This window comes from Pempheris klunzingeri, chromosome 17 (genome assembly GCF_042242105.1).
Source record: "Pempheris klunzingeri isolate RE-2024b chromosome 17, fPemKlu1.hap1, whole genome shotgun sequence".
NCBI classification, from domain to species: domain Eukaryota; kingdom Metazoa; phylum Chordata; class Actinopteri; order Acropomatiformes; family Pempheridae; genus Pempheris; species Pempheris klunzingeri.
Genome location: NC_092028.1, coordinates 4358373 through 4383291, shown reverse-complemented (window position 1 = coordinate 4383291; position 24919 = coordinate 4358373). Strand labels below are relative to the sequence as shown.

General features: G+C 41.4%; 1 protein-coding gene across 1 annotated transcript; it reads left to right on the top strand.

Moving 5' to 3' along the window:
• Positions 1-2806: 2806 nt before the first annotated feature.
• On the top strand, positions 2807-23671 carry syt3 (synaptotagmin III). The gene is made up of 10 exons (XM_070848242.1): positions 2807-2957; positions 6604-6999; positions 8967-9075; positions 9833-10009; positions 14304-14430; positions 17594-17812; positions 19582-19702; positions 21145-21316; positions 22018-22147; positions 23582-23671. The coding sequence occupies exons 1-10, from the start codon at positions 2807-2809 to the stop codon at positions 23669-23671; spliced, it is 1692 nt and encodes a 563-aa protein (XP_070704343.1).
• Positions 23672-24919: the final 1248 nt, after the last annotated feature.

Genomic DNA, 24919 nt, shown 5'->3' with positions numbered 1-24919 from the left:
CAGACAGATTTTACTATCTTAATGGGAGAGAATGGTGGGGGGCAAGAGGAGGGCTGGTGTAGGATGTTGGGTCTGGATGGCATTTTGATTTGCTAATGCAAATGCTTTAGATTCCTTTCTGCAATAGGCTGAGCTGAGATGGCTGAATGAATACACTCTGCATTATCTGAGTTTCCCTTAGACTGACAGACTGTCCTAATGTGACAATCAGTTTTGCAAAAGAGACAGCGACAGGGGGCGAAACAGAGAGGAAAAACTTGTTTCTGTCTCCAAGAGGAGACGGAGAAAACAGGAAAGGGAGCTGAAGTATTTCTTGTTTCCGATCTTGTTCGGAGTGAAATATGTCTTTGCCTAATGCAGTGATTGATTGATGGGTGGGAGACAGATGGACACATAAGGAGCACTTTGCTGGGGAGGTGCCACTCAATACACAAAGACTGACGCTGACATTTTACAGAACAACATACATCAAATGATCAATAGTCCTTCCTCTGTCCGACGAGGCACCTTGCTTGAGAAATAGGTCCGCTGCTTCACAAGGACAAAACAGCTCGATGGAAAAGTGAGCTGACCTCTCACCATGAACATTGTTTTGCCAGTGATTTATTTTCCAACCACACCACGGTTTGTAAAAGATTTTTGCCAAGACATATTCAATACCAGGGTTTCTGCAATGGATATGTATTATTAGACACAACTTTGCATATATTCTCCTCAGTCAGAGTCCCTGGAGGCTCACAGACTGTGAGAAACAGGAGTTGGGCATTGACCTGCTTTTATTTAGACAGAATGAGTTCAAAAATAAAGACAGTATGCAAAAGAAATCTAGTTTCTCTTGGATGAAAGGACAAAGAGCACACGCACAAGGCAGTCAGACTTACTATATCTAATTTTATATCCATCTGATGTTTTAGGAGATTTAGTTTTTTAGTTTGTTGGTGTCCTTGTTTCTTTGCCTTTTTGATTGATTGATTCAAACTGTTTTTCAGGTGATGTTGAAGAGCTTGAGAAGAATCTCTCCAGATCCGACAGTGACTTCCAGTCCATGCCGATGTGTTGGAGAAACCACGGAAACAGATGTGTTCCACTGTTTACTGTTGGAGCTAGATGACTGAGAAAGAAACACTGTTCCCAAATTGCAGTGAAGAAAAAAAGCCACTTGTCTGCAGGCTCCTGTTTTGGGTCTTGGAAACATTAGGAAAATAACAAGCTAAAGGTTATGCATGCACTGCAGGCATAACTCTGCATTCCTCAGCCAAACCTATTTGTAAAGAAGATTTTACATGTAGAGTGCCTCAGCTCTGGCTTGCAAATTCACCATGGCCCAGAACCTCGAGAGTCAAGTTCAATAAAGGTAAAACACACCAGCCATGGCTTTATGACATTATTAAAACTAATGAAATGCTTTAATTTGGATCATTTCCTTCAGTACAATAGATCTACAGAGCAAAATGTGAAGTTAAAGCTGAAGTAGCTGGTGGTTCTTCAAGCCCATGATTGAATATGTTGAATAAGTTAAAAAAAAAGAGAAGTGAGGACTCAGTCACTCACTCTCGCAGTGTTAGTAGTTCCTTCAATATATTTGTGTTTTGGGGGCTCAAAACAAGAGAGCTCATAATTATCTAAATTACTCTGTAATTATGGTAAAGAGTGTTTTGTTTTGAAATATTACATGAAGTATCAGGACAACTGACCCATTGGTCATTTTTATAAACCAAAATAATCACTGTTTCCCCAGGAGATCATTGACAGTAGGGCTTCCTGCAATTCAACATGTGCGTGCTGAAGCAAATGGCATTATTCACTGTAAGATGATTGGCATTTAAGTAATGGAAATTATGTGGTGTGTCCACTTAGAGATTTTGAAAATAAAATTGTAACAGTGCCGTTTCTGGAGAAGAATCAACACCCAACTATGCACAGTTGCACACAGCTTTTATCTGTTTTTCAGTTCAATTCAAATGCTTTGTTTGAACCTTAGGGGTAAGTTAAGGCTCATTAACTAATTTGTATGGCTCTTCTGGCCACATATAGACTGCATGGTGATTTTCTTTACCTAGCAGCCCTCTGCTGCCATCCCTTTACAATGGAGGTAAAAGGAAATTCATTTGTGGTCCTTGACGAATTGTCATGTCAGGCCTGTGGTTTGTGGTAGTGGCAGAGGGGCTCGGTGTGGCTAATAGCTAGATAAGTGGGAAGGGGAAAAAATCAGTTTTTTCATCCTATGGGTGAACCTTTAATGTAATTTTGGCTGACAAAACACAACACTTAAGCATTTAGCTGTACCTGCAACGAGATCAACCCTTTTCACTTCTTAAATGATGCCAGTTGCCTTCCATCCCTCTTCAGAGTGTAAGGTAAAGCGATATTATGTAGCACTGGAGCCAATGCTCTATCAGGGACGCACTGATGGTTTTGGCATCAGTGTTCTCACTTAATGGTTAAGGTGACCATTCTGCCAGAAACTTGATTTGTACACTTTTATGTCCTTACACTCACGTTGCCAGTTTCTTTCCTTTTATTTCTCCCAGGCAAAGTGAGAGGGGTGGGTGTCGCTCAGTCACACATGGGCACGCCAGTCTGGTGTCTGTGATCCAGACCAAGACACCCTGCAGAGCCCCTCGTGTTCTCCCTTCATTGCCGCTGACCCTTCAGCCTCCAGCTGCCTCCTCTACCTCAGTTCACACCTTGTAAAAGGTGGACGGGACAACACTCTACCTACCCGAGCGCCGTCCAATAGGTGAGGGCGGCGAGGGCTGTGCTGTCATTGGCTGACTGCTGGTGAGAGTGCGATGCGGATTGGAGGATGTCGGGGGACTGGGATGAAGACCTGTGTAAGAAGGCGCTGGTGCTGGTGGAGGAGCTGTGCTTCAACTCTCCAAGAGGTTACAGCCAGAGTGAACGCTGCCAAGAGTTCAGCTACCTGCTGAGAGGTCGCAACAGACAGCTGGACACAGGTAACACACACACCTGGAGACAAACGTTTATGGCAGTCCATCTAAAAGAACAGCATTTCCATCCTCAGAGCCATTTCACTCATTTGGCTAAAAACCCACACAAAGTTGCCTCATCCTCTCTTACTTCACCAAAAAGGTACTTCGGTAGTATCAAGGCTCAAACCCATGTGGATTGTTGGAAGTTGGTAATTAACTCCTTCACACACAACAGAGGCAAAGAATCCACAGAAACTTCTCAAACATCTCCTGCAGAATAAACCACTCCATCTGTCCATATGCTCAGTGATTTCCATCATTAAAAACAACTACATATGACTTAGATTTTCAGTGTAATGTATCCAAGCAGACCACAGCTGCTGTACTGTGAAGAAGGAATCTACATACTTAACAGACAGCTTTCAGGCCTACGGGGGTTAGTCTTTGATACTGAAATGATTTTAGAAATTGCTTTAAGGAACTGATCACCCACTCAAAAGGAATTCTGTTAATATGGGCTTCATTGAAGATTTTTAGTGCCCAATTATGCCCTGAGTCAGGCTTTTATACCCTAACAAGAACAAAAACCTGAACAGACTTCCAATACTTAAATCTGTATGTTTTACTAATAACAGTAACAGTCAGAACATGATAATAAGGTATTATCTATCAAAAGCTTCAGCAGAAACATGTTAGCATTGCCTCGTCAGTTGTGGACAGGTACAGCAACATGACATTTCTTAGAATTGAAGGTATGAGAAGGCAGATGCTAAGAGAATTGGTCTTATTTAAAGATGGCCACAGGTGCAGAAGATTCAGAACACAAACCATGAAATATTAATCAGCAAGATTGAAATGTCTACGGTACAAGTCCATCCCATTTCTTTTACGAGCACCAAAAGAGTCTCGGTAGAATTCTGCAATTGTTATCTCCTAGCTGGATTAGAGATATATATTTTACCAAGTAGGTGCACCACGCTGGAGTGTATTGTGTGCAGAGTATTGTGTGTGGGTTCTCATTGAAGCATTTGGAAGTGCAATGCGCTGTTATGCAGATTAGCTTGGATATCTGTGGCTCAGTGTAGATTAGCCTGGATTGGCTGCATGTTGCCTCTGGAGATTTGGATTGCTCTGTGAAGAAATGTCACGCCATGGTTTTAGGCGTTGGCCCCCTCGCTTACCAGCTGTGATTTTTCGGTGTTTGCTGACGGAAGTCTCTGTGCCCTCGGAGGACCACGACCGCCGAAAGCTGTCAGCGAATGGCTTGTGTAAGCAGCGGAGATGTGTTTGATGTGGAGCAATGTACGACTCCCAGTGGGCTTGCATCAGTCGCTGATTGACAGGGAGTCTCAGTCCCTCTTCACGGTGCACTTCAGAGACCTCCTACCCACCCACCTACCCGCCCGCTGACTTGCTTTTTATGCTTTGTGGATTAGCGATGGATCTTTGGCAGGATCAGTCCTCGGGAAGGTACAGTGACTGCCCTAAAGAGAGACAAATGGAGCAGAGTGGTTTGGCCCCCGACAGTCCCCACGCACGTTTGATCACAGCCGTGTCTTATCAGTGCATCCTGATCTGCCAACCACACACAACCTACTCCTCTGTTTCCTTGCTTTGTTTTTCCCCCTCCAGATCAATACATTAACCTTTCTCATCCTTAAACCTCTCCCCTCTTTAGGTTTCGCTCTAAATCATTGTCAGCTTGTTTTCCTCCATCTCTCTATCTGTTCCTGAGCTCTTCCTCTCTCTACCGTTGCCTCTTTGCTTTCTACTCTCTCACACATGGCGTTGTAGTTCTATCGACTTCATCAAACCAGCTCCCTTCCTCTGAGGAAATGAAAAGGGGGAATAAACCAAGTCAGCTTATATGTCTGTTTCAACATGTGCACCAATCTGTTTTCAACCCTCTCCCTGTCTAACCCATTCTGTGGTTTGGGTCATTTTTCCGTTCACTCCGTTCCCCTTCATCACTACTGTCCATATTTTTCTTGGTGTTTTCTACCCGGTCTTACCTTCCTTTGCCCTCTTTTCCTCTCCTCCCGTTCAATCACTTTACCCTTCTGTTGTCTCATTATCTCCGTCATCATGTTCTCTCTTGCCTTGTTCCCTCTTCCTTTTTTCTCTACCTTTCCATCGCTTGTTCCTCACTTCACACACCGTCTTGTTCTCCACCACGACAGATCGATGTCCCCTCGCCCATCCCCCACACCCACGGCCCCCCAATCATATCTTTTGAACAAGTGCTGATTAATGACATACACAGACTGATGAATAATTCAACAAAGAGAGAGAGAGAGAGAGAGGGGAAGGAGAGGCATAGCAGGAGGTGGGGGCGGAGAGAGAGAGAGAGAGAGAGAGAGAGAGAAGGTAGGGGTGACGAACAAAGAGACAGTTGCTGAGGAGAGGAATAAAGTCAAAGCGTGCAAAGGCAGACAGCATGGGAAAAGAAATGACAGCGAGGAATGAGGGGTGTTTGAGGGGATTATATAGAGGAGGGAGTGGAAGAGAGAGACGTGGAGGGCGGGTGGAGACAGAAGGCGAACCAAATTCCAGAAGATGTACCCCAGGGCTGGAGGATTGGCTGCTGTTGTCATGTTTTCACTCATTTGCTCTCAGTCTTGTTGTCAGCCTGTTTCAGATAAAATTTCATTCTCTTTTGTGTGATTTAACAGTGTTTATGTCTTTGTCGTGCCCACAGAGACTCTCTGAATTGAAGTAAATGAAAGGAAAAGGGCATTAAAGAAAAAGAGGTCTTTGTATGGATTTGGTGGGGGGTTCAGGGAACATTGTCCTCCCATGGTAAGACAGTGCTGTTCTACATGAAGATGATGATTGGCCTGCCCGCAGACAGGAAGGATTGTTAATTGGTGGCCCTCTGGTCTGGACGGAGCCCAAGATGGCGAGGGGCAAAAATTCCACTCAAGCGCTTCAAGGTGTGGAAGCGTACTCAGTTAGCGAAATCTGCACACTGTATCGTAATGAGTCTTCTCGGTCTACTTACAAACCATGAATATTCATGTTCAGGGCTCTGGGCCTATAGTTCATTTTGGGCTCTGATTGGTACTTTTGTTAAGACAGTCATCAGACCCAAAACATGCTATTTATAAAGAGACTTCAAATGGCTTAGAATAATAATAAATATTCATTGTATGTTTAGTCTCTTTATTTATAAATATTCATGGGTTATTAATAGGGTATTTACAAATTCATGAATTCATCACGAATTTACGTATCATAGGCTCCGACACAGGCAGTTGTGGGCTTCTAAACCATAAACAGAACTACAAAAGTTCCCCCCGCTGGAGCCGACTCTCTTCCATTCTTTGTCTCTTTGACAGAGGCTGTTGCTGGAACTGTCCAGCATTCTGGTGCTGAAACTGCGCTTTTCTGTTATTCTGTACACTTTTTCATCCGGATGAGTCATACCCCACCCTCCCCAACACCCACATCCACCACTCCGCCATATCCACACACACCCCCACCCCCACCCACCCCTCACACACAGTCCTTGAGCCCTCACAGATTAAAAAGCTAATAACCATGAGGAAATGCTGGTTGACATTGCGTAGAGACACTGTTGGTGTTTTCTCCTTGAATTTCTGAATCCTCTGATTTTCATTGCTTAACCTTCTCCTTCCTCCTCTCCATGTGTTCCTCTGGTCCTTTGTAGAGATTTCTGTCAGTCTGCTGTCGGTCATCGTGACATTCTGTGGCATCGTCCTTCTCTCCGTGTCCCTCTTCGTCTCCTGGAAGCTCTGCTGGCTGCCATGGCGGGACAAGGAGGGCGGAGGCCTGAGCCTGACGTCGGGGTTGCTGCCCGGAAGCGCTGGTATTGGAAGCCTCGGAGGCACTGGCCAGTCGTCGCTCTTACCCCCGCTTCTGCAGAGGAAGGAGGGCACCTCCTCGTCCTCACTCTACCCCACCCTGGGCCAGCAGGGCCAGCACCACCCCCATTTCGCTGATTTGGTGGGACTGGAGAGAGGGGAGGTCGGAGGTGTGGTTGGGGGGCCACATGAGACCCAGGAGCACTCCTACCTGGACATGGACTCCTACCCCAACAATGCTGGTGAGAGTGGAGGAAGCTCACAGACAGTAGACTCTCTTAATCCCAGTCTGACTGTAAGAGTAATGTAATACCTCAGCCAATAACTTCTCCTTTTAATATACTCAGAGTACTGAATTTAATACATTTACCTACATACAGTACAAATATTTTATCTGTGCAGCAACAGTATGATAAATGCTCACCATTATTGTATATATAAATGGGTTCTCTTTCAGTAGTGCTACATTCAAGGAATATTACTTTTTCATCTCTCTGGCCTAGTCTCTTATTGCTTATAGTTACACTGGCAGAAAATTTAGGAAGTCTGGGACTTGTGTCTATTAATGGGTTGGTCTGTGTTAAGCTGTTAGCATGTAGTTGCTCCAGTCATTATCATGCCATTTGAGTCATGTGTCTGGCACCTGTGGAGTATAATTCCTATACTTCTCTGTTAGTTCTGTTTTGGCCTGTGCAAATTCCTGAGAAAATCTCATTCTTTAGCTGCTAAATGCTCTACTTTTTTCACTATTTTCATCAGAGCTTGTTTGCAGAAAACAGCTGAAAACAAGGCTGATGTGAGCAGTGAAACTGAACCAAGCACTAAATTTGCCATGAAACAAAAACAATAAGCTTAAAAGCTCACTAGAGCTGCCGAGTTGGCTCATAATTCTGTGTGGGTTTGTTACTACAAGCAACCTTTTCAAATTGGACATAGTCACTTGTTTTAATCTTCAAATGTGAAATAAAAACACAAAGTAGAACTGCAATCGATCAACATAAAATTATTCTGCAACTATCTTGATAATCGCTGAATTGTTTTAATCATGTAATTTGATGTTTCTATCTTCTTCAGTGGCTTTTCTTTGTTGTATATCATTGTAAATGTCTTGGGTTTTTTTGGTGTTAGACTGTTGCTCAGACAAAACAAAACATTTTTTGCCTCTCTCTCATGTTTTGTAGCTTAAAGAGTTAATATAAAAAAAATTATTAGTGGCAGCCGTGGCATAAACGTACATAAAGATATTGATTAATGTCAATCAATCAATTAATCAATCTTTATTTATATAGCGCCAATTCATAACACCGTTATCGCAAGGCACTTTCCATAAAGAGCAGGTCTAGACCAAACTCTTTTATTAGAGAGAGACCCAACGATCCAGGAATTCCAAATTAAGGATTCAAGAATCCCCACATGAGCAGGTATGAATCAGGTATTATATTGAGCAGCAGTGGCAGGAAAAACTCGCCATTAACGGGAAGAAACCTTGAACAGAACCAGGTTCAGAGGGGGGGGGGCTTTCTGTCGGGGTCCGTGTTGGGTGGAGGTGACAAAAGAGAGAGACAAAAGAAACAGCAACCAAAATAAAAACAGCAACTATAGTACTAACAATAGGAGTGTGATTGATAATTAGCAATATTGTAACATTGAAAATCATGACAATAGTTAATATATGAATAATAATAGCACGACTAATAATGTAACTTCAAGAGATCCTTCCCAGAGAGAAAGCAGTGATGACGTGATTGGAATCAGTAAGTTAAGATCAACAGGAATCCAAATAAAACTAAACCTCTATAAACTGATGCTGACCTGGTTTGATGAAACAGCTCAGGTAACAGATGTGAGCTTTCATTCCGGTGATGTATTTATGCTGTCTGTCAACAGTGGTGGAGGTTGTTTGTCATTATTCAGAGTCAAATGTTTGCTGGCTGCCTTCAGTGCAGCTGGATGTGCTTCCTTTCATACACCGTGTTGTATGCCTTTCATGCTGGCTCATGTTCCGTTATTGTAAATATGTGTGTGCTCATTCCGTCCCTTCTATATGCTGTTAAATCACTCCCTGTTAAATCAATGTAATACAATCAATGAGATCGATGATGTCGACCCTGCAGAGCAAAAGAAACGACATTCTGTAACAACTGAAGCCCTAACAAAAGAGACGTATGAGTCATCAAGGATTGTTTTGTCCATTCTCTCACCCTGTTAGGAACTCTGAAGCTGAGTCAGACGTCTCCAGATGTCCCCAACTCAGAGGTTGGAGCTCATCCTCCGAAAGACCTGCCCAACGCTCACTCCCAGCAGCAGGTCACTGCACGGTCAGTATGAGTGTGCCTGACGTGTGTGTGTATGTGTGTTTAAAAGACTGCGCCCATTTTTCATTTTAGTGTTGTAGCTGCTGGTTGTGTGTTTTTATTAAGAACAGAGATGAAGTGGTGAATAGAAACAGGAGTGAATGTTAACTTCAAGCTAGTGATCATTAAAGGAGAAACAACTGGAGCACACATTATTAAAAATTAAAGGCTTTACCTGCTAAAAAAACATCTTTGTGAGCACACTGATAAAGAGTATATTGGTTGGCCTATGTTGGCTTTAATCTCATTTGCCTCTAATGAAGCCTTTTGAGGTCTATAAAAGCAAATCATCTTGGGCTTTGTGTGCAAGATCTCTGCGTTAATTTTAAATGAAGTTCCATCTTGAAAAACAGATGCAGCCACAGCATAGCTACAGATGTGGATTCTACTAAAACAGAGAAGACCCCATCAGAATATTTCTCTGTTTTTAACAGATATTAATTTGTGTTTTTGTGTTTTTGGTAGTTTGTACTTCAGAAGCACCACCATCACACAACTATAGCCTTGATTTGATAACTCTTGCTATGATGCATGCATGTGTAAAAAAGGTGTGTAAATAAAAACAAACTCTATTTAGATGTTTTACCCACCACTGCATACCTGATGAAGCTGCTGAATCACACTGTTGCATGGCATCTTTTATTAGTGTGTGTGTGTGTGTGTGTGTGCTCTGTGCTCTTCACTTAATATTCACCCTCTAAGCTCTCATGTGTCTGTTTAGGCCCAAGCCCATGACTCACCAGCTCTCCAGTCCTGATTTCCACGCAGAAGAGAAGGAGCAGGTAACCAGCATTGGGCAAATCAAACCAGAGCTCTACAGGCCCAAGGGCGACCAGGGCGAAGGCAAACAGGGCGACAACTGCGGCAAGATCAGCTTCCTCCTGCGCTATGCTTTCAAGTAAGTCAGTGGGCTTAGGCCGAAACAACCTACTCTCTGTCTGTCTCTAAAATGTGGAATTTTAACATTAGTAAATCATTTCCACAATAATTTCAAGATATCAAGTTTAGCTGTAAACAATGAGGCCATAACGTCACCACCAGGTTAGAATAAAGGCTTTCTGGAATACTGCACACCTCCTGCTTTGATCCAAATAGTGGAAAACAAAACTGTCATCACAGAATGTGAAGGCAGTACACTGGACTTCATGTCTGTCATTGCTTGGTGTCCACAAAGTTTAAATCAAGGACAAGTAGAAACGTTACTGACTTTAAGTGACTTTAAGTTACTCAAGGAAACAGCAGGAAAACAGGAGTCTTCAGCCATGCTAGCGGCTCTGTGGGCACAGCCGTGCTTGGAGCTGAATGTTAATGTTAAACACAAACTACAACTGAAAATACCACATTTCTTGGCAATCCAGTAGTTTTGAGATATTTCAGTCCAAATCAAAGTGGTAGACCGACTGAACAACCAAGTTTGCATCCATTGAGCCATCTAACCATAGATACATGTGAGCTGATTGGAGAATTTTAGCCTTAAGAAAGAGACCTGAACATTGTTTGATGAATCCAACGGAGTAGAACTATGATTTTGTTTGTCTCCGGTAAATGTTGATGCGATTTTGCACCACTGTGATCGTAGCAGCGGGTGTGCAGTACTTCAAACACTAAGTCAGAGGGCTGTAAACAGACACTGGTTTGCTGAATTTCTTTATAGTAGAGAACAGAGAGATTTCAGTGTGTTTATCCTCCTCAGTAGAAACAAAAAGAAAACCTTGGGCTCAAGTACAAAATTGAGTTTGAGACACTGAGGATTGGGTTTTATTGGAAACGTAGTCCTCATTTTGAAAAACACCAGGTACCATGCCGCTGGCGTTAGATGTAAGAGGCTACCAGTTGTTGTATTGACTATGGTCTAGTTATTTTATGTTAATCATACTGAAATATCGATGTCTGTAAATAAGCAAGTGATTCCATTAAAAGTAAGTGACAAAGCAGCAGCAGCGTCTTTTATGTACTGTTTGGCACAGTTTACTTTCATTTTGCTCCTTTGACGATTCTGTTGAATATTCCCTGCTGAACGATTAAGTATGTATTTGGTGGGTGCCATGCTATGAGGGCTGGATGATGGGAGAATGTGTACATGAATGTGCATGGCCGCTGTAAGTCAGGTTGGTTGTTGGTTGTGGGGAGGGGTGTGCAGCTCGACCTGTCTGAGGCTCAGTTGGCAGTCCCCCATCTCTGCCTGCTCTGACATGTAGAAACATTACAACGGCCAAAAGTGCTGATGGTCAGAAAAGAAAAGGAGCGAGAGGCTGTTTCAGTCATGAATTATATATGATGAGCCACTTTAAACAGCAGCCCCTGTCAACACATAATAACACCAGACTGTGTTATAGCTGGAGTTACAGAGAATTAGCAAGGGAGTTGGACGGAGAGGGAGGTTAATGATGAAAACTGTTCGTGCGTCCCTTTTTTCCCATTTATAAAGTCACAAGATAATTTATGTCATCCTGTAGTTGTCTGTCATTGCACTGGAGGGAAATTGTTTTAGAGGGAGGAGTAGAAGAGGCAAGGCTAGTTTATTTGTACAGCACATTTCAATAACCAGGCAATTCAAAGTGCTTTACATAAGCAAGGAAGGCATTAATTAATGAATTAATGAATTAATTAAGAGAAGGAGTGATCAAGGAATAAAGAAGAAAAGTTAGAGATGCAGATGTAGATGTAGACGAGTGTATGGACATGCAGTGGTGTGTTAGCACTAGGACTGTGGTAAGATTGGTATGTTAATGTGTGAGACCTCACTGTTTGGAGAGTAACAGTAAGAACAACAATGTCAATCTTCCTCAGATCCTCTGGGAAAGGCATTTCTATTGACAATCCCATTAAAAGCTGACACATTTCCACTGTGGGAATAACAGCAAGCTTCCGGGCATTGTCTGCCACGAATAAAGCCGTGAATTTCGCTCTCTTCTCCAGCAGTAATAGGTATATTCTCTGCAGCATGCCTCATGGATTGTGTAAAAACCTTGGTTTTGGTTCCAGCTCACGTCTTGTTCTGTGGTGAGACACGTGAGTGTCTGTGTAACACACAAGAAAAACACAGGAAAAGTCATGACGGTCAGGGAGAGCTGCATTCTTTTTGTACACAAGCTTCCTGTTGTTTCCAGTTATTGTATATCTGAGCATTGCTGTGAACCATGCTGGCTAATAGTATGGCTGACTGCAGAGTGTCTCAAAATCATACTGGATTAAAGATCATTAGATGCATATTTAAATTGGTCAGGGTTTTCTCATTAAAATATTTATCTGGCTGAGCTAGAAATGTAATTTCCTCCAGCGGTTTGCCCTGTATCTCCCTGATTTGATGTGATTGCAGAGTGGACATGTTTATCCGATTTCCTTAATTGGATGTGATTCAGAGGTAAACACGTGTCCTGATTGGCCATGGTTGTGTTGTCAACAAGCGTATCTCATTCGTGATTGGTACACATGGACAGAAACGTTAGAACTGCCAGGGTCACTGTTGGTGTTTGCCCTGCTGATCCTTCCTCAGCCCCAAAGTTCACGCTGCTCTCCCAAAGCAGCTAATGAAGTGCTGACACACTGGTTAACATGAGGAGACACAGTCTAACGAGGTCTGATTAAAGGCCTCTGAGCCATCTTCATCTTCATCTGGTAATTAAATACATAATAAACGGCGCATGAGACGCAGCCATGACTCCAGATGGAGCATGTGAATGTAAAGACGTGTGTGCTGCGCTCATGTGCGTTCATGCTTTCATATTTTTACCCATATTTACTATCTTTAAACATTTTTCCTAGAGGATATAGTATGTACAATGAAATAGTCTTGTCATTTTGTCCTTTTCTTCTTGTCAGAGAAATAGCACTTTGAGCCTGAGACAATAAAACTCCTCTTTTTGGCCACATATAGTATTAGATATTTACAAACGTAATAGATGAGTTAAGCTTATCATTACTGTAGGGCCCAGATCAGTTGATTAATTGATCAGTGGGTTGGCAAAAAAATAATAGTTAGCCTCTTTGATCAATAATTTTTGAAATTTAGAAAAAAATGTTCATCAGATTTTTTGGCATTTCTGCTAAATAAAAATGCCAAAAAATCTGATAATGGCCATTTTTCACTATTTACATTTTAAAGACCAAAAGAGCAATTGAGAAAATAATCAGCAGATAAATTGCTAACAAAAATAGTTAAACTATTTAGAAATAGAAATTTAGAAATGATATAAACTTTTGTTTCCATTATCCATCCAGCAACCTTTAGCAGCATCAGAAACATTAGTTACTTAGGTTTAGTTGTTGTCCCTGTATTACCTGTCACTCAGTTTGGCAGTGGAAGCCACATCCAAACTTGTATTCACGACGTTTGTGTCAGGACTACACCTTTATTTACAGATTGATTACAGATTTTGCCTTCAAATAAATAAGAATTTAAAAATAATAAGAAACTAAACATATATTATTTGTTCTGTGCTTTTAACACATCGAATACAAATGCTCCATTACAATAAGTCCTGAAGAGGTAAAACTTTGTAGTATTTAACAAGAAACAAGAATCTATGTAGCAGTATTTTCTTTATATATTATTTTCTACCCTGGTAATTTTCTGCTGACCCTGTAGATTCAGACCACGAGCCCTTGTGGGCCAGGTAGTGATGGACAACCTGCTGGGCTTCAGCGAGGGCAGCGGGGACAAACCCATCTGGAGTGCTTTAGATAATTACTGCACTTCTAAATATACCATCAGTCAAACTAATTTGTTCAAATGCTGATGACACTGATAGTCAAAGGCTAAGTGAATATCAGCCCAATGCTAGCATGGGCCAGGTTTTCTTTTGGTTTGGATTTTCTATGCGTCTCTTGTGCATTAAAAGCTCAGTATATCTGTCCCAAAGTGAGTGCAGAATAAAGAGTGCTGCGTTAAGGATTATCAGTGAGCTCACCCTGTGCTTACGTTTAACATCAGTGATGTGCAACCATGATACAGCTGCAAGGATGACACACAAACACGCACACACACACGCTATTTTGGCTATTCCTTTCTTCAGAGACAGAACCTCCCACGCCATTATGTGTGTATAAAGCCTTCCCAGGTGTGTGTTTGTTTGTGTGGGTTGATCGTGTCTGCGTTTGATGGAGTATTTGTGTAAAATTGTGCGACCCCTGCCTTTTGTACATTTTTTATGAGCATGTGAAAGAGTTTGCTTTTTGTGTGTGTGTCTCAGTACGGAGCAGTTGGTGGTGAAGATCCTGAAAGCTTTAGACCTGCCAGCAAAGGATGCCAACGGCTTCTCTGACCCATATGTGAAGATCTACCTACTGCCAGACAGGAAGAAGAAATTCCAGACAAAGGTGACTCCCACTCGCACACTCACCTTTATTAATACCGGTAAAAATGAAAAATCTCCTCAATCTTTTTAACATCATTAAATCTGACTGTTTTCCCTCTTTGCTGTTGCTCTGATGACCTGACCTCCTCATGGGGAATCATTACAGTTTCTCTAATGTAATCTAATCTAATCTGGGGCATAATTTATTCAAGATAATGTGCTTCAGACTATTACTGGGCACTGCTGCTCGGCTCCTGTGTGTTATTCTGGTGTTTGAGGACAGTTAAGTCAATATTTGAGTACATTTTGGGACGTTCTGTACCAGGTAATGGACCTTCAGCACTCAAAAAAATCCCCCTCTCTTCTCATTGATTCTCTGTGGAGAAGCTCAAGAGTTATGAGCTCAGTGGCTTCTCAAATGTGAGTTGTGGTTCTCTGCTATATGTCCTTTTGTACTGTACTTTTGTACAGTGTTGGGATAACACAAGGACAAATACTAAAAAGGGTCAGATTCAACTGTAGTGCCAGGAAAGTAGGCTTTCGATGACAGTGAAGCTGAACCAGTTTGAAATTTCTCCCTTTTGGTTTCCCCCTTTGTGCGACTGTCTCCTGTATATCACAAAAGCCCCTTCAGTCACTGAAAAGCCTGAATGCTTCAGTCATTTGCATAATACTGCTCATCTTTTGTTTAGAGTGTAGATGATTGTTTAATTTCAATCACATCCTCATTAACATGGGATTTTTATACCACTCGTATTTTGCCACGGTTTTATCCCTTCAACTAATTTCAAAAGCGAAACAGACATCACCTACAAGTAGATGGAGCTTTGCATTTCTGGTTTCTAAAGGCACAGCATCTCCATCAGCTGCATGTTTATTCCAAAGCTAACAAGTAATCATCCAGTGCTAATAAGCCAGAGTGACAGACCCACTCATGCACTGACAAAAGTTGGATTTGGAAAATGGAGTGTGTGTCACATTTTAATTATCACATGCTTTATTGCATGACAGCATTTATACCAAATGCTTTCATTGCAAATAAATATGCCAGTGAATCAACAAATAGTAAATTTGTGTTGGAGATTGAATGAGATTGAGGACAAATTTAAAAATGTCGTCAGCACTGTGCTAAAACATGACGAGCAGGAAATTACAGCCGCCCTCTTTCCATCAGACTGCATTCTCTGAATTAAAATGATCTGCTTTATTTGACTCGTTACAGAGGTGACAGATGGAAAAGGCAGAAAAGACAACACAAAGCCAAAATAAAGGTGAACTAACTTGGAATAAATACAGTTACCTATAGGAAATGTGTTGTTAAAAGAAAGAAATCCTGTACCTTGTCTGTGTTGGGAAACAAAATATTGAGTCAAAGGTCTTTTAGATCTTTATTTCGTTTCAGCAGGTTTGATTTGATTCTTCATCCCACAAGAAAAGGTGAAATTCACTTTTCTCCCTCTGGCTGAGAAACAAGGTCAGGCGGTGTGGTAAAGGTTAATGATGTTGCTCAAGGGCATTTCAGCCGGTATGGCCGCACTTTGAATCAAACCCCTCTGGAATATTCTGACATGACTTCTTTCATAGGAATCAATTTGAAATACTGTTTCATGACATTTACATGTAATATTTTTTCTGCTTTCAGCACAATGTGATTCATCCTACAGGCAGTTAATCAAAGCTTCTATATTCTGTGAGAGAGAAAAAAATTTGGGTTACAGGAAGTGATGCCTTTTATGTTTCCTATTTGTTTCGGATAAAACAGAAGCAGAACTGAATGGTTTGTCGGAGCAGGAAACAGCCAGAAAATGAGGAAAAAATACCAATTTGAGAAAATATTCAAAAATCTAAAAAAAGAAAATGTATTCAGTACAAGACACACCACAGCGACGAGAGCTCAGTGCCAAAGAAGTTACTGAAAACAGAAAACAAAATGAGGGCCTTGTTGATTTCTGCTGACGTAGAAGTATTTTGACCAAATACAGCTCCACTTTTGTGCCAGCTGAATGTGTTTGGTTTTTACATTCAAGACTTTTGCAGTGATGGTTACAGTTGAGTCACAGATAAAAGCCACAAGACAAACTTTGAATTCCAGCAGGTTGTTTGAGAGCACTTACTGTGTTTTTGAAGGCTTTTCCAGAATCCTCAGTGACTCCTCTATTCTGCTGCTATGAAAAAATATCCTGTTTGTTTGGTTGAAGAAATGATCCAACAGCCTGCAGGGGGGTTTCTAAAACCTGGCTTGAGTATATCTTTGGGGAAACCTCAGCTCGTATCTGTGACTGGCATACAATCATCAATGCAAAACTCTAAAATGCAAAAAGGTTGTCACAATGAGAGGCTCAGACCGGGGCCAAGCCAGACAATACATTCACTTAGATTACAACACAAATTACTGTGTCATTATTCAGCATATCCAGGGTAGTAATAAAATGGAAAAATTTGGAAATCTGTGTGACAGTGTTGATATTTCACTGAAATTATTTATGGCTTGATTTATAGTAAAATAAGGACATTTTTAGAATAATTGTCGTTATCTAAATATTGAGCACTTATCATTAATATAGTCTGTATTATTTAGTCTGATATAGGGATGATGGGTGTACCTGTACAGGTGTAGCTATGAATTAGTCATGTGTATTCTTTTGAAAATGATGATACATTACAATACAGTACAGGAACAATCATGCATTTTTGGGATCGAATGTCGATTCCATTTGATACTCAAAACCATCAGATAATAATAATAATAATACATTTTCACAAACAGTTTAAGTTTATTGGGCAACATACAGTGAAGGAATACTGTGGTGCAAGATATTCATATACTCAGCATGTTACATAACATACAGTATTATCAGCTGATTTTGAAAAGCCTGAGAATTCTACCTGAGGTAAAGGCCATTACTCTTAGTGACAGGACTTTACAGTCAAGACGTAGCATAGAAAATGTGGGAGAGAGCATTACAATTCATGTGTAGCTGTAAAAGAAAGTAGTGCCTTCTCAACTTTGTTTTTACAGTATATTATTATGTTATTGTTACAGGGTATGCAGGCTGTAAAATAATGTTGTTGTTCATCCCTCATTCTATTGTCTGTATGTACTTATTTTTTTGCACCTACCCTGTAAGTATTTCATTGGTACCTTGTATGTACAAAATAATCGTCTGTGTCTTTCTGTCTCTCAGGTCCACAGAAAGACCTTGAACCCAGTGTTCAACGAGACATTTCAGTTCGGCGTGCCGCTGAATGAGCTACATTCCAGGAAGTTGCATTTCTCTGTGTACGACTTTGACCGCTTCTCCAGACATGACCTCATTGGCCAGGTAGTGGTGGACAACCTGCTGGACTTCAGCGAGGGCAGCGGGGACAAACCCATCTGGAGGGACATCGTGGAGGGCACCGCGGTAAGGAGCTCGGCTGCAGAAATAACCCAAAATAATCACATTGATTTGGAAGAGATGGCTGCCTTAGATTAGACTAGACAAAATTTGAATGAGCCTTGTGGCGATAACAGGCCGTTGCAGCTGCAAATTATGAGCCAAAGCAGTGATAGATAGATAGAAGCAGGAATGGGGCGTATCAAACATGACACAAGTGACACTTTCAATTCTAGATTTCTATTAGAAATGCATGCATTCATGGAATGAAAGTGAATCTGAATTACAGCTTGGAAGATACGAAAATAAATGAAAATATAAGATAAAAATGTGTGGCAGCGTGAAGCCAAATGGTAGATACAAACACAATAAGATATATGCAAACGTGTGCACACATGAGAATAGAAATGATAGAAAAAGATGTGGATGTGCTGTTGTTGACAGAATGTATTCACCTCAACAGCTGAACAGAGGATGTACATGTGCATATACACGTCTCAGAATTCAGAACATGTTATAGATCATTTCAATTTGCAGATGTAGACGACAAAGTTCATCTATCATTTTATCAAAACAAAGGTGACTCTATGGAAGCAAAGACAGGCTACTGGAATTGGAATCTTAAGAGCAACTGAATGAATTACTTTTAAATTTAAGCACTACTTGTTACTATATATTGAAAGTAAAATCCCACAGAATGTATAACACTGAAACATTTAACTCATATTCAGTATTTATCCATGTATCTGAATTTACGTGGTTTGTACTCCCATCTTCGAAATTTCCAAAAGGTCATTTCAATTTGTGCAATCTTTTAAAAAATGATTTAGAAGTATTTAGAAGTATTCTTTGAGCATTCAATAGTTTAGTGTTCCATATTCAAAAATCTTTCTCAAACTGAATCATCAGGTTGGATTGGATTGGTGAGATTATGTCCTGTGAGGTTATGTTCTGTCACTCCTGTATGCCAAGAAGATATAACTTTAGAAGCATTATTGTCTGTTGTCTGAGGACCATATAGCCCATACTGTACAGAGAGGATAAGCAGAGATTGGAAATTCTCTGCAGTATAAATTCATTCAGAGTCTGGTAATGTAAAAACACAGCACAGGAGAGTCCAGATAGATTACTGGAAAGGTACCGCTGGCCACATCCAAACTTTTTATCACGCGGCGTCCAAGTAGATTTATATGAAATATTCATAAAGGCTATTAGCAAATTAGACAGAGCAAAGTCTTAACATTTTTGGCATGGCTGTTTCATTTATTAAATAGGTTTAAAGCATCAGCTACTTAGCGTATTTCAGTGTTTCACCCAGGGACGTATTGATTGGTGAGGCTCCAAGCCACTAAGGAGTCATCATGCCACAGTGTGACATGAATACCACCGGTGTCATTACTGTGGTGCCACTGAGACCACAGGCAGCGAGAAGATCAGTAGATGGGAGGGGAGGGAGAAATATAAAAAGCCCGTGAATCGTCACCTCTACTTAACACTTTTCCTCCACTCGGGGACATTGAGAGATTGGCATATGATTCATTTACAGTGACGGCACTTCCCCTCTGCCTAAACACTCTGCCTGTCCACATTAGGACGCCTGCTGTCACCGGCCTTCAATCACAGATGTACTGTAGCTCTTTTCTGACCACAAACAATCATAGTGAACGGAAGGATATCAGTCTGCTAGTGTTATCCCAATCTGACTCTAAAGCCGTGTGTGTGTGTGTGTGTGTGTGATCACAGCATCCCTGCTTCATTTCTGATCCCTGTCTGTGTGTGTGTATGGTGACCTACAGGAGAAGGCGGATCTCGGGGAGCTTAATTTCTCGCTGTGTTACCTGCCCACTGCAGGCAGGCTCACTGCTACAATCATCAAGGCCACCAACCTCAAAGCCATGGACCTGACTGGCTTCTCAGGTAAAGGATTAACACACACACACACACACACAAATCATGCTGCTGCGAGACTTCCAGCAAGCATTCTGACTGGAAACTCATTTAAAGGAAAAATATGACAGAAATGAGCTTCTGCGCTGTATAAAAAACAGCTACTGGTGATGTATGTTGCTTTCTTGACTTCTTCTAGGTTTATATCTTTTCTGATTGATAACTGGCCAAACATACAGAATAGCAACTGCTATGAAGTCAGTTTCTTGGAGTAAAAACTCTTATGTCATTTAGCACCAAATGAAGAAGCAAAGTTTTCTCATCCAACAGCAGGCTCAGTGGACCAGAAAGCAATGCAGCCACATTATACACTATGCTTATTTTTGATTGAGGAAAGCAATTCCTCTTTTGCTGTTAAATTTGATTTTATGTTCATGATCATTACTGCTTCTTCCCCCTGCAAGGAAAAGTTTGAGCAAAAAAAGGCTGAAAGAAATCTTTGAAAATCTAATTAATCACTAAGTGAAGTAGAACTAGATGAAGCATGTTAAGGGAAAGTGCAAATTAGGAAATTACTTTAAATCGTTTCTAAATAATTTCTGAAGTGCATCAAGCTTCACCTGATTAATCGTTTCTTACTGTGTAAAAGAATCTGAGGGTACATTTTTCCATCAAGAAGTAGAGCTATAGAGTTTATACATAATGAATATGTCACCTGAAGCTCTGAAGTTTATTCGTTACAAACACAACAACTGCTAAAAACTTGTTCGAGTGTGTTTTCTTGCAAGCAAGATCAGCTGCAGGTTTAGCACCAATTACATCTGCAGAAATAGACAAAAAGAGCAAGAAGTTTGACCCTTTAGAGTGAGAAGGAGAAATGTGATGGCTAATGCTAATATTGAATTAACAAAGGCATCGTAAAAAGTAAATGCCCTCTCAGATTAAATGAGATCTCAAATAATAATGACGGCATCCTGCTATTGCTGCCACAGTGATCTTAAGATGATTGCAGTGCCTGATAGATGCTTAAAAATGCAGCATAAGAATGGAGTGGTGGGTGTGTGTGTGTGTGTTTTCCCTGGCTGCTGTCACTGAGCTGCACATGTTGAATGGATAACTGAAGTGATTCAACCTGTGCTGCTTTTCTCCTTTTGTGTTCTTAATCCAGCTTTGCCAAGGTGACTTGATTTTCATGCCTTTTATGTGTTACAGGCGCGGATACCTGTGAGCATAATACCTAACAGCATTCGCAGGAGTCCCCCCCTTATCTTTTCTTCTCTGCTTCCTCCCCCTCTTTCTCCATCTTCCTCTTTCCTCTTCGCTGCTTTTCATCTGACTTCCCTCTCGTCCTTCCTTTATGCTTTTTTCTCCTCTACTACTTTTTTCATTTTTCTCTCTTCTCCCCGTCCTGCCCCTTTTCCTTGTCTCCTCTCTTTTTCTCTGTCTCCTTTCATCTCTTGTTTCTCCTTCAGATCCATACGTGAAGGCTTCTCTGATCTGTGATGGCCGACGGCTAAAAAAGAGGAAGACCTCCATTAAGAAGAACACACTGAACCCCACGTACAACGAGGCGCTGGTGTTTGACATTCCCAATGAAAATATAGAAAGTGTTTCCATCATCATTGCAGTGATGGACTACGACTGGTGAGTGAGCTAAGGTGTTATTATATTGTAGCATGCTCCTGGGGGCTTTAAGATAAAAACCGATCATTACTGTGAAGTGTGCTGCTTATTGAATGTGTGTTTGCACATGCAGTGTGATGTTTGCTGTTGCTTTCGGGTCATCACATTTTAATGGTGTTGCGGCTGTGTTGAACACGATGAGGGCCCCCTCGTGAGTCAGCCTCCTGGTGGATGCTCCCTGTTTTACATAGACGGGCACCTCATGAATAAGCATGATTTATGCTAATGGTGAAGGAAGAAGTGTAACCCTGCCAGTGTTTGCCTGTCTGCCGCTTGCAGCAACACTTGGCTGGTTGATGTGTTTGTATATAGATGCACCGCCTCCCTATTATGTAGTCTGCCCTCCATTTGGCATCTCCATAGGTGCGTGCTTTTGTATGTTTGTGCTCGTGCCTGCTCCCCTGCTGACATCAAGCTTTTATACAGGGTTGTGTGTATTTGTGAGCTGCTATTCAATATCCTTCCTCAGCCACTGTACTCTTTTCCCAGTACTCAAGGTTGATAAATGAGACTCTCCCTGCCTGTTTCTTACAAGCCCTGTCTCCCTCTCTCTCCCTGCTCCACTATATCCTCACTCTCTCCCTTTCTCCACCCCCTTCCCTGTTCTGCTCGGTTCTCTCGCTCTCTGTCTCTCTTGTCCTTGCTTCCTTGCTGCCTGTCAGTATTGGTCATAACGAGGTTATAGGGATGTGTCGTGTGGGAAGCGAAGCTGAAGGTCCAGGGCGGGAGCACTGGGCAGCCATGCTGGCCAATCCACGCAAACCAATAGAGCACTGGCATCAGCTTGTGGAGGTAATGAGCATGTGATCTTGTGTGTTCATGTGTGTGTGTGAGCATGACTCTGTGTGTGTGTGTGTGTGTGTGTGTGTGTGCATCCATGTGTCATGAGTATGATGTCATACCACATATGTTATGTTCAGTTCATAGTAGTAGGGACAGATATAGTGGTGCAGTAATAGTAGTAGTAGTTAAGTAGCGGTGATAAATCCATTGTTTAGGTGTCTTACTTAACAAAATAAGCAACATCAAGATGTAAAACGATCCTATTACAGTTTCGTAAAAGTCTCACATTTACATAAAAGTCTAAATATTAGCAGCGACAAGTTCTAAATTAGGCAGCATGGTGGTGCGGTGGTTAGCACTGTTGCCTCACAGCAAGAAAGGTCCAGATTTGAACCTGGGGTTTCTGTGTGGAGTTTACATGTTCTCCCCATGCTTGTGTGGGTTTTCTCCAGATACTCCGGCTTCCTCCCACAATCCAAAGACATGCAGGTTAATTGGTGACTCTAAATTACCCTTAGGTGTGAGTGGTTGTCTGTCTCTGTGTGTTGGCCCTGTGACTGGCTGGCGACCAGTCCAGGGTGACCCCGCCTCTCGCCCGAAGTCAGCTGGGATTTGGATCCAGCTCCCCCGCAACTCTGACGGATAAGCGGTATAGATAATGGATGGATGGATGTTCTAAATTATCAAAAGTAAATGTACTCAATAAGCAGAACACATTTTAATACTTTATATAGGCCTTGTGTTGGGTAATTAATCAATAGAAGGCATCATGTCATAAAAGTTAATTGCATGTCAAAGGGAAGTAACTACTCAACCATAGCTGTAGTAGAGTTATAAATACAATGTTTTTCCTCTGACATATTGCAACATAATGTGGAATTACTCGAAACTGTACTTAATTCTTAGTGCTTATGTGCTTTTTTACAGAGTAACATCAATATCACTCTCATATCTGTATATGAAGCTACCGCCAGCAGCTGCTTACCTTAGCTAACTCGCTGTTAATCTGCAAAATGTCTTCTTTTTTACACTTTTTTGGTATGAATTAAACAAACAATATATAATCTGTTAATTATATAAGCTTTAGATGTGCTAGTAGGTGGGGTTTATCCTTGGAGTCAGCCAGACTAGCTGTTTCCTTATGATTTTCAGTCTTTATGCCAAGCTAAGAAAGCTGACTGTAGCTTCATCTTTACCTCACAGAAATAAGAATGATATCCATTTTTCATCAAGAAGGGAAAGCATTATTTCTCAAGATGAATGTAGGTACAGGACTTGAGTAAATATACCAAGTTCCACCACTAAGCAGGGTAGTAATATTAGAAGTAGCGGTTGTATTCTAGCATTCTAGCAACAGTAGGCTTGAAAAATGTCATTACTTCAATTGAATGTATAAAAAGTGGTTATTTTTTTGTCATAAAAACTGTCTGTATTTCCCTGCAGGAAAAAGCAATCGGTACATTTGTCTCGAAGAGTGCTACAGCATCCTCCCCTAAGCCGCACATCGTGGTGGATAGTCCTCACTCCGATTAAAACTGTGAGCCTCTCCTGGTTTAGATCTGATATATTTTCTGCAGGATTTTTCTTTCTAGTCAGCAGTGTATTTGAATTTGTATCATTATTCCACATACAATCCTACGTGTCTTTGATTTCTGCCTGTGCACAGGACAGTATTGGAATCCTTAACTGCATTCACATACTGTGCAGCAGATGCTCTCAAATCAGATTTACACAGCAAAACTGGTTGAGTCTTTAAAAGCATGACCTAACTGTGAGTGTGTGATAAAGCGGGGACTGTGGAGCTGTCAGATGAAGGAGCTCTAAGGCAGAAGCATCTGTATAATCTAGATGTTATGGCTTATGTAATGCACCCCCCTCCCCCCAAACTTACAGTACTGCATACTGTTTATATATTCTCTCGCCCTCCTACTGTCTTTCTCTTACTCTGCCTCTTCTTCCTTATTCCCTCTTTCCTCAGGTCATTATCATCTCTCCAGCGCCAGACTTTCCTTTCTTTCCTCTCATCTGTGAATAATTCTCTCCATCAAAGAAAGAGAGATGCGGAGACACTGCTAGTGTCCAACTGCTAGTGCTGTTTTGCTCCTGCTAATGAATCCTCCAGGTCTTGTGCTGTCTTTACCAAGCCGGGGGAAAAAAAACAACAGCATCCATCACAAGCTACACTTTGAGCATCAGACTACACATATACAAACACGTGCAGACACTAAACGGTACAGTAAGACTGATGTTGGGTGTAAATTTTCGATCTAGCAAGGGATCACACACATAAAACACCAACACACACATACACGCAAATACACACAGAGTTTGTAGTATGTGCGTAGTTCATGTGTGCTTCAGATTAGTGTAGTATTTCATCTAGGAGGAGTGTGATGTGACAAACTTTTCTCTCTTGAAAACAAAAAAGAAAAAAAAGAAAGCCATCTTAGAATGGTAATTTCAACCAGGACCAAAGGTTCATACCCTTGTACAGACTATAAAAGAAGAAAATCACTATGTCGATATTTCTTTGCAACATTGGTGTACAGTATACGCCGTACTGGATGGGAAAACATCTCACGTAGTACTTAGCAGGACAAAACATCCGAGGTGGATTCTCCCGGCCATTTTGGACGCCTTCTCTAGGTTCCGTAGCTCTTGTTTCAGACTTAGGTCGCTTATTTTCCCCAGAGGAAAGACGACAAAGCGTCCAGTGGTCTTTATTGATGTCAGAGGACTGAAAAATGAGGACAGACTCATTGGTTTAAGCATGTTACGCAA

What these genes read in the sequence shown, in the direction of transcription:
- syt3 (XM_070848242.1), top strand. Translation starts at nt 2,807, where the DNA reads ATGTCGGGGGACTGGGATGAAGACCTGTGTAAGAAGGCGCTGGTGCTG. An exon ending in CAACAGACAGCTGGACACAG is followed by an intron (nt 2,958 to 6,603) that starts GTAACACACACA and finishes GGTCCTTTGTAG; the next exon opens with AGATTTCTGTCAGTCTGCTG. An exon ending in CTCCTACCCCAACAATGCTG is followed by an intron (nt 7,000 to 8,966) that starts GTGAGAGTGGAG and finishes TCACCCTGTTAG; the next exon opens with GAACTCTGAAGCTGAGTCAG.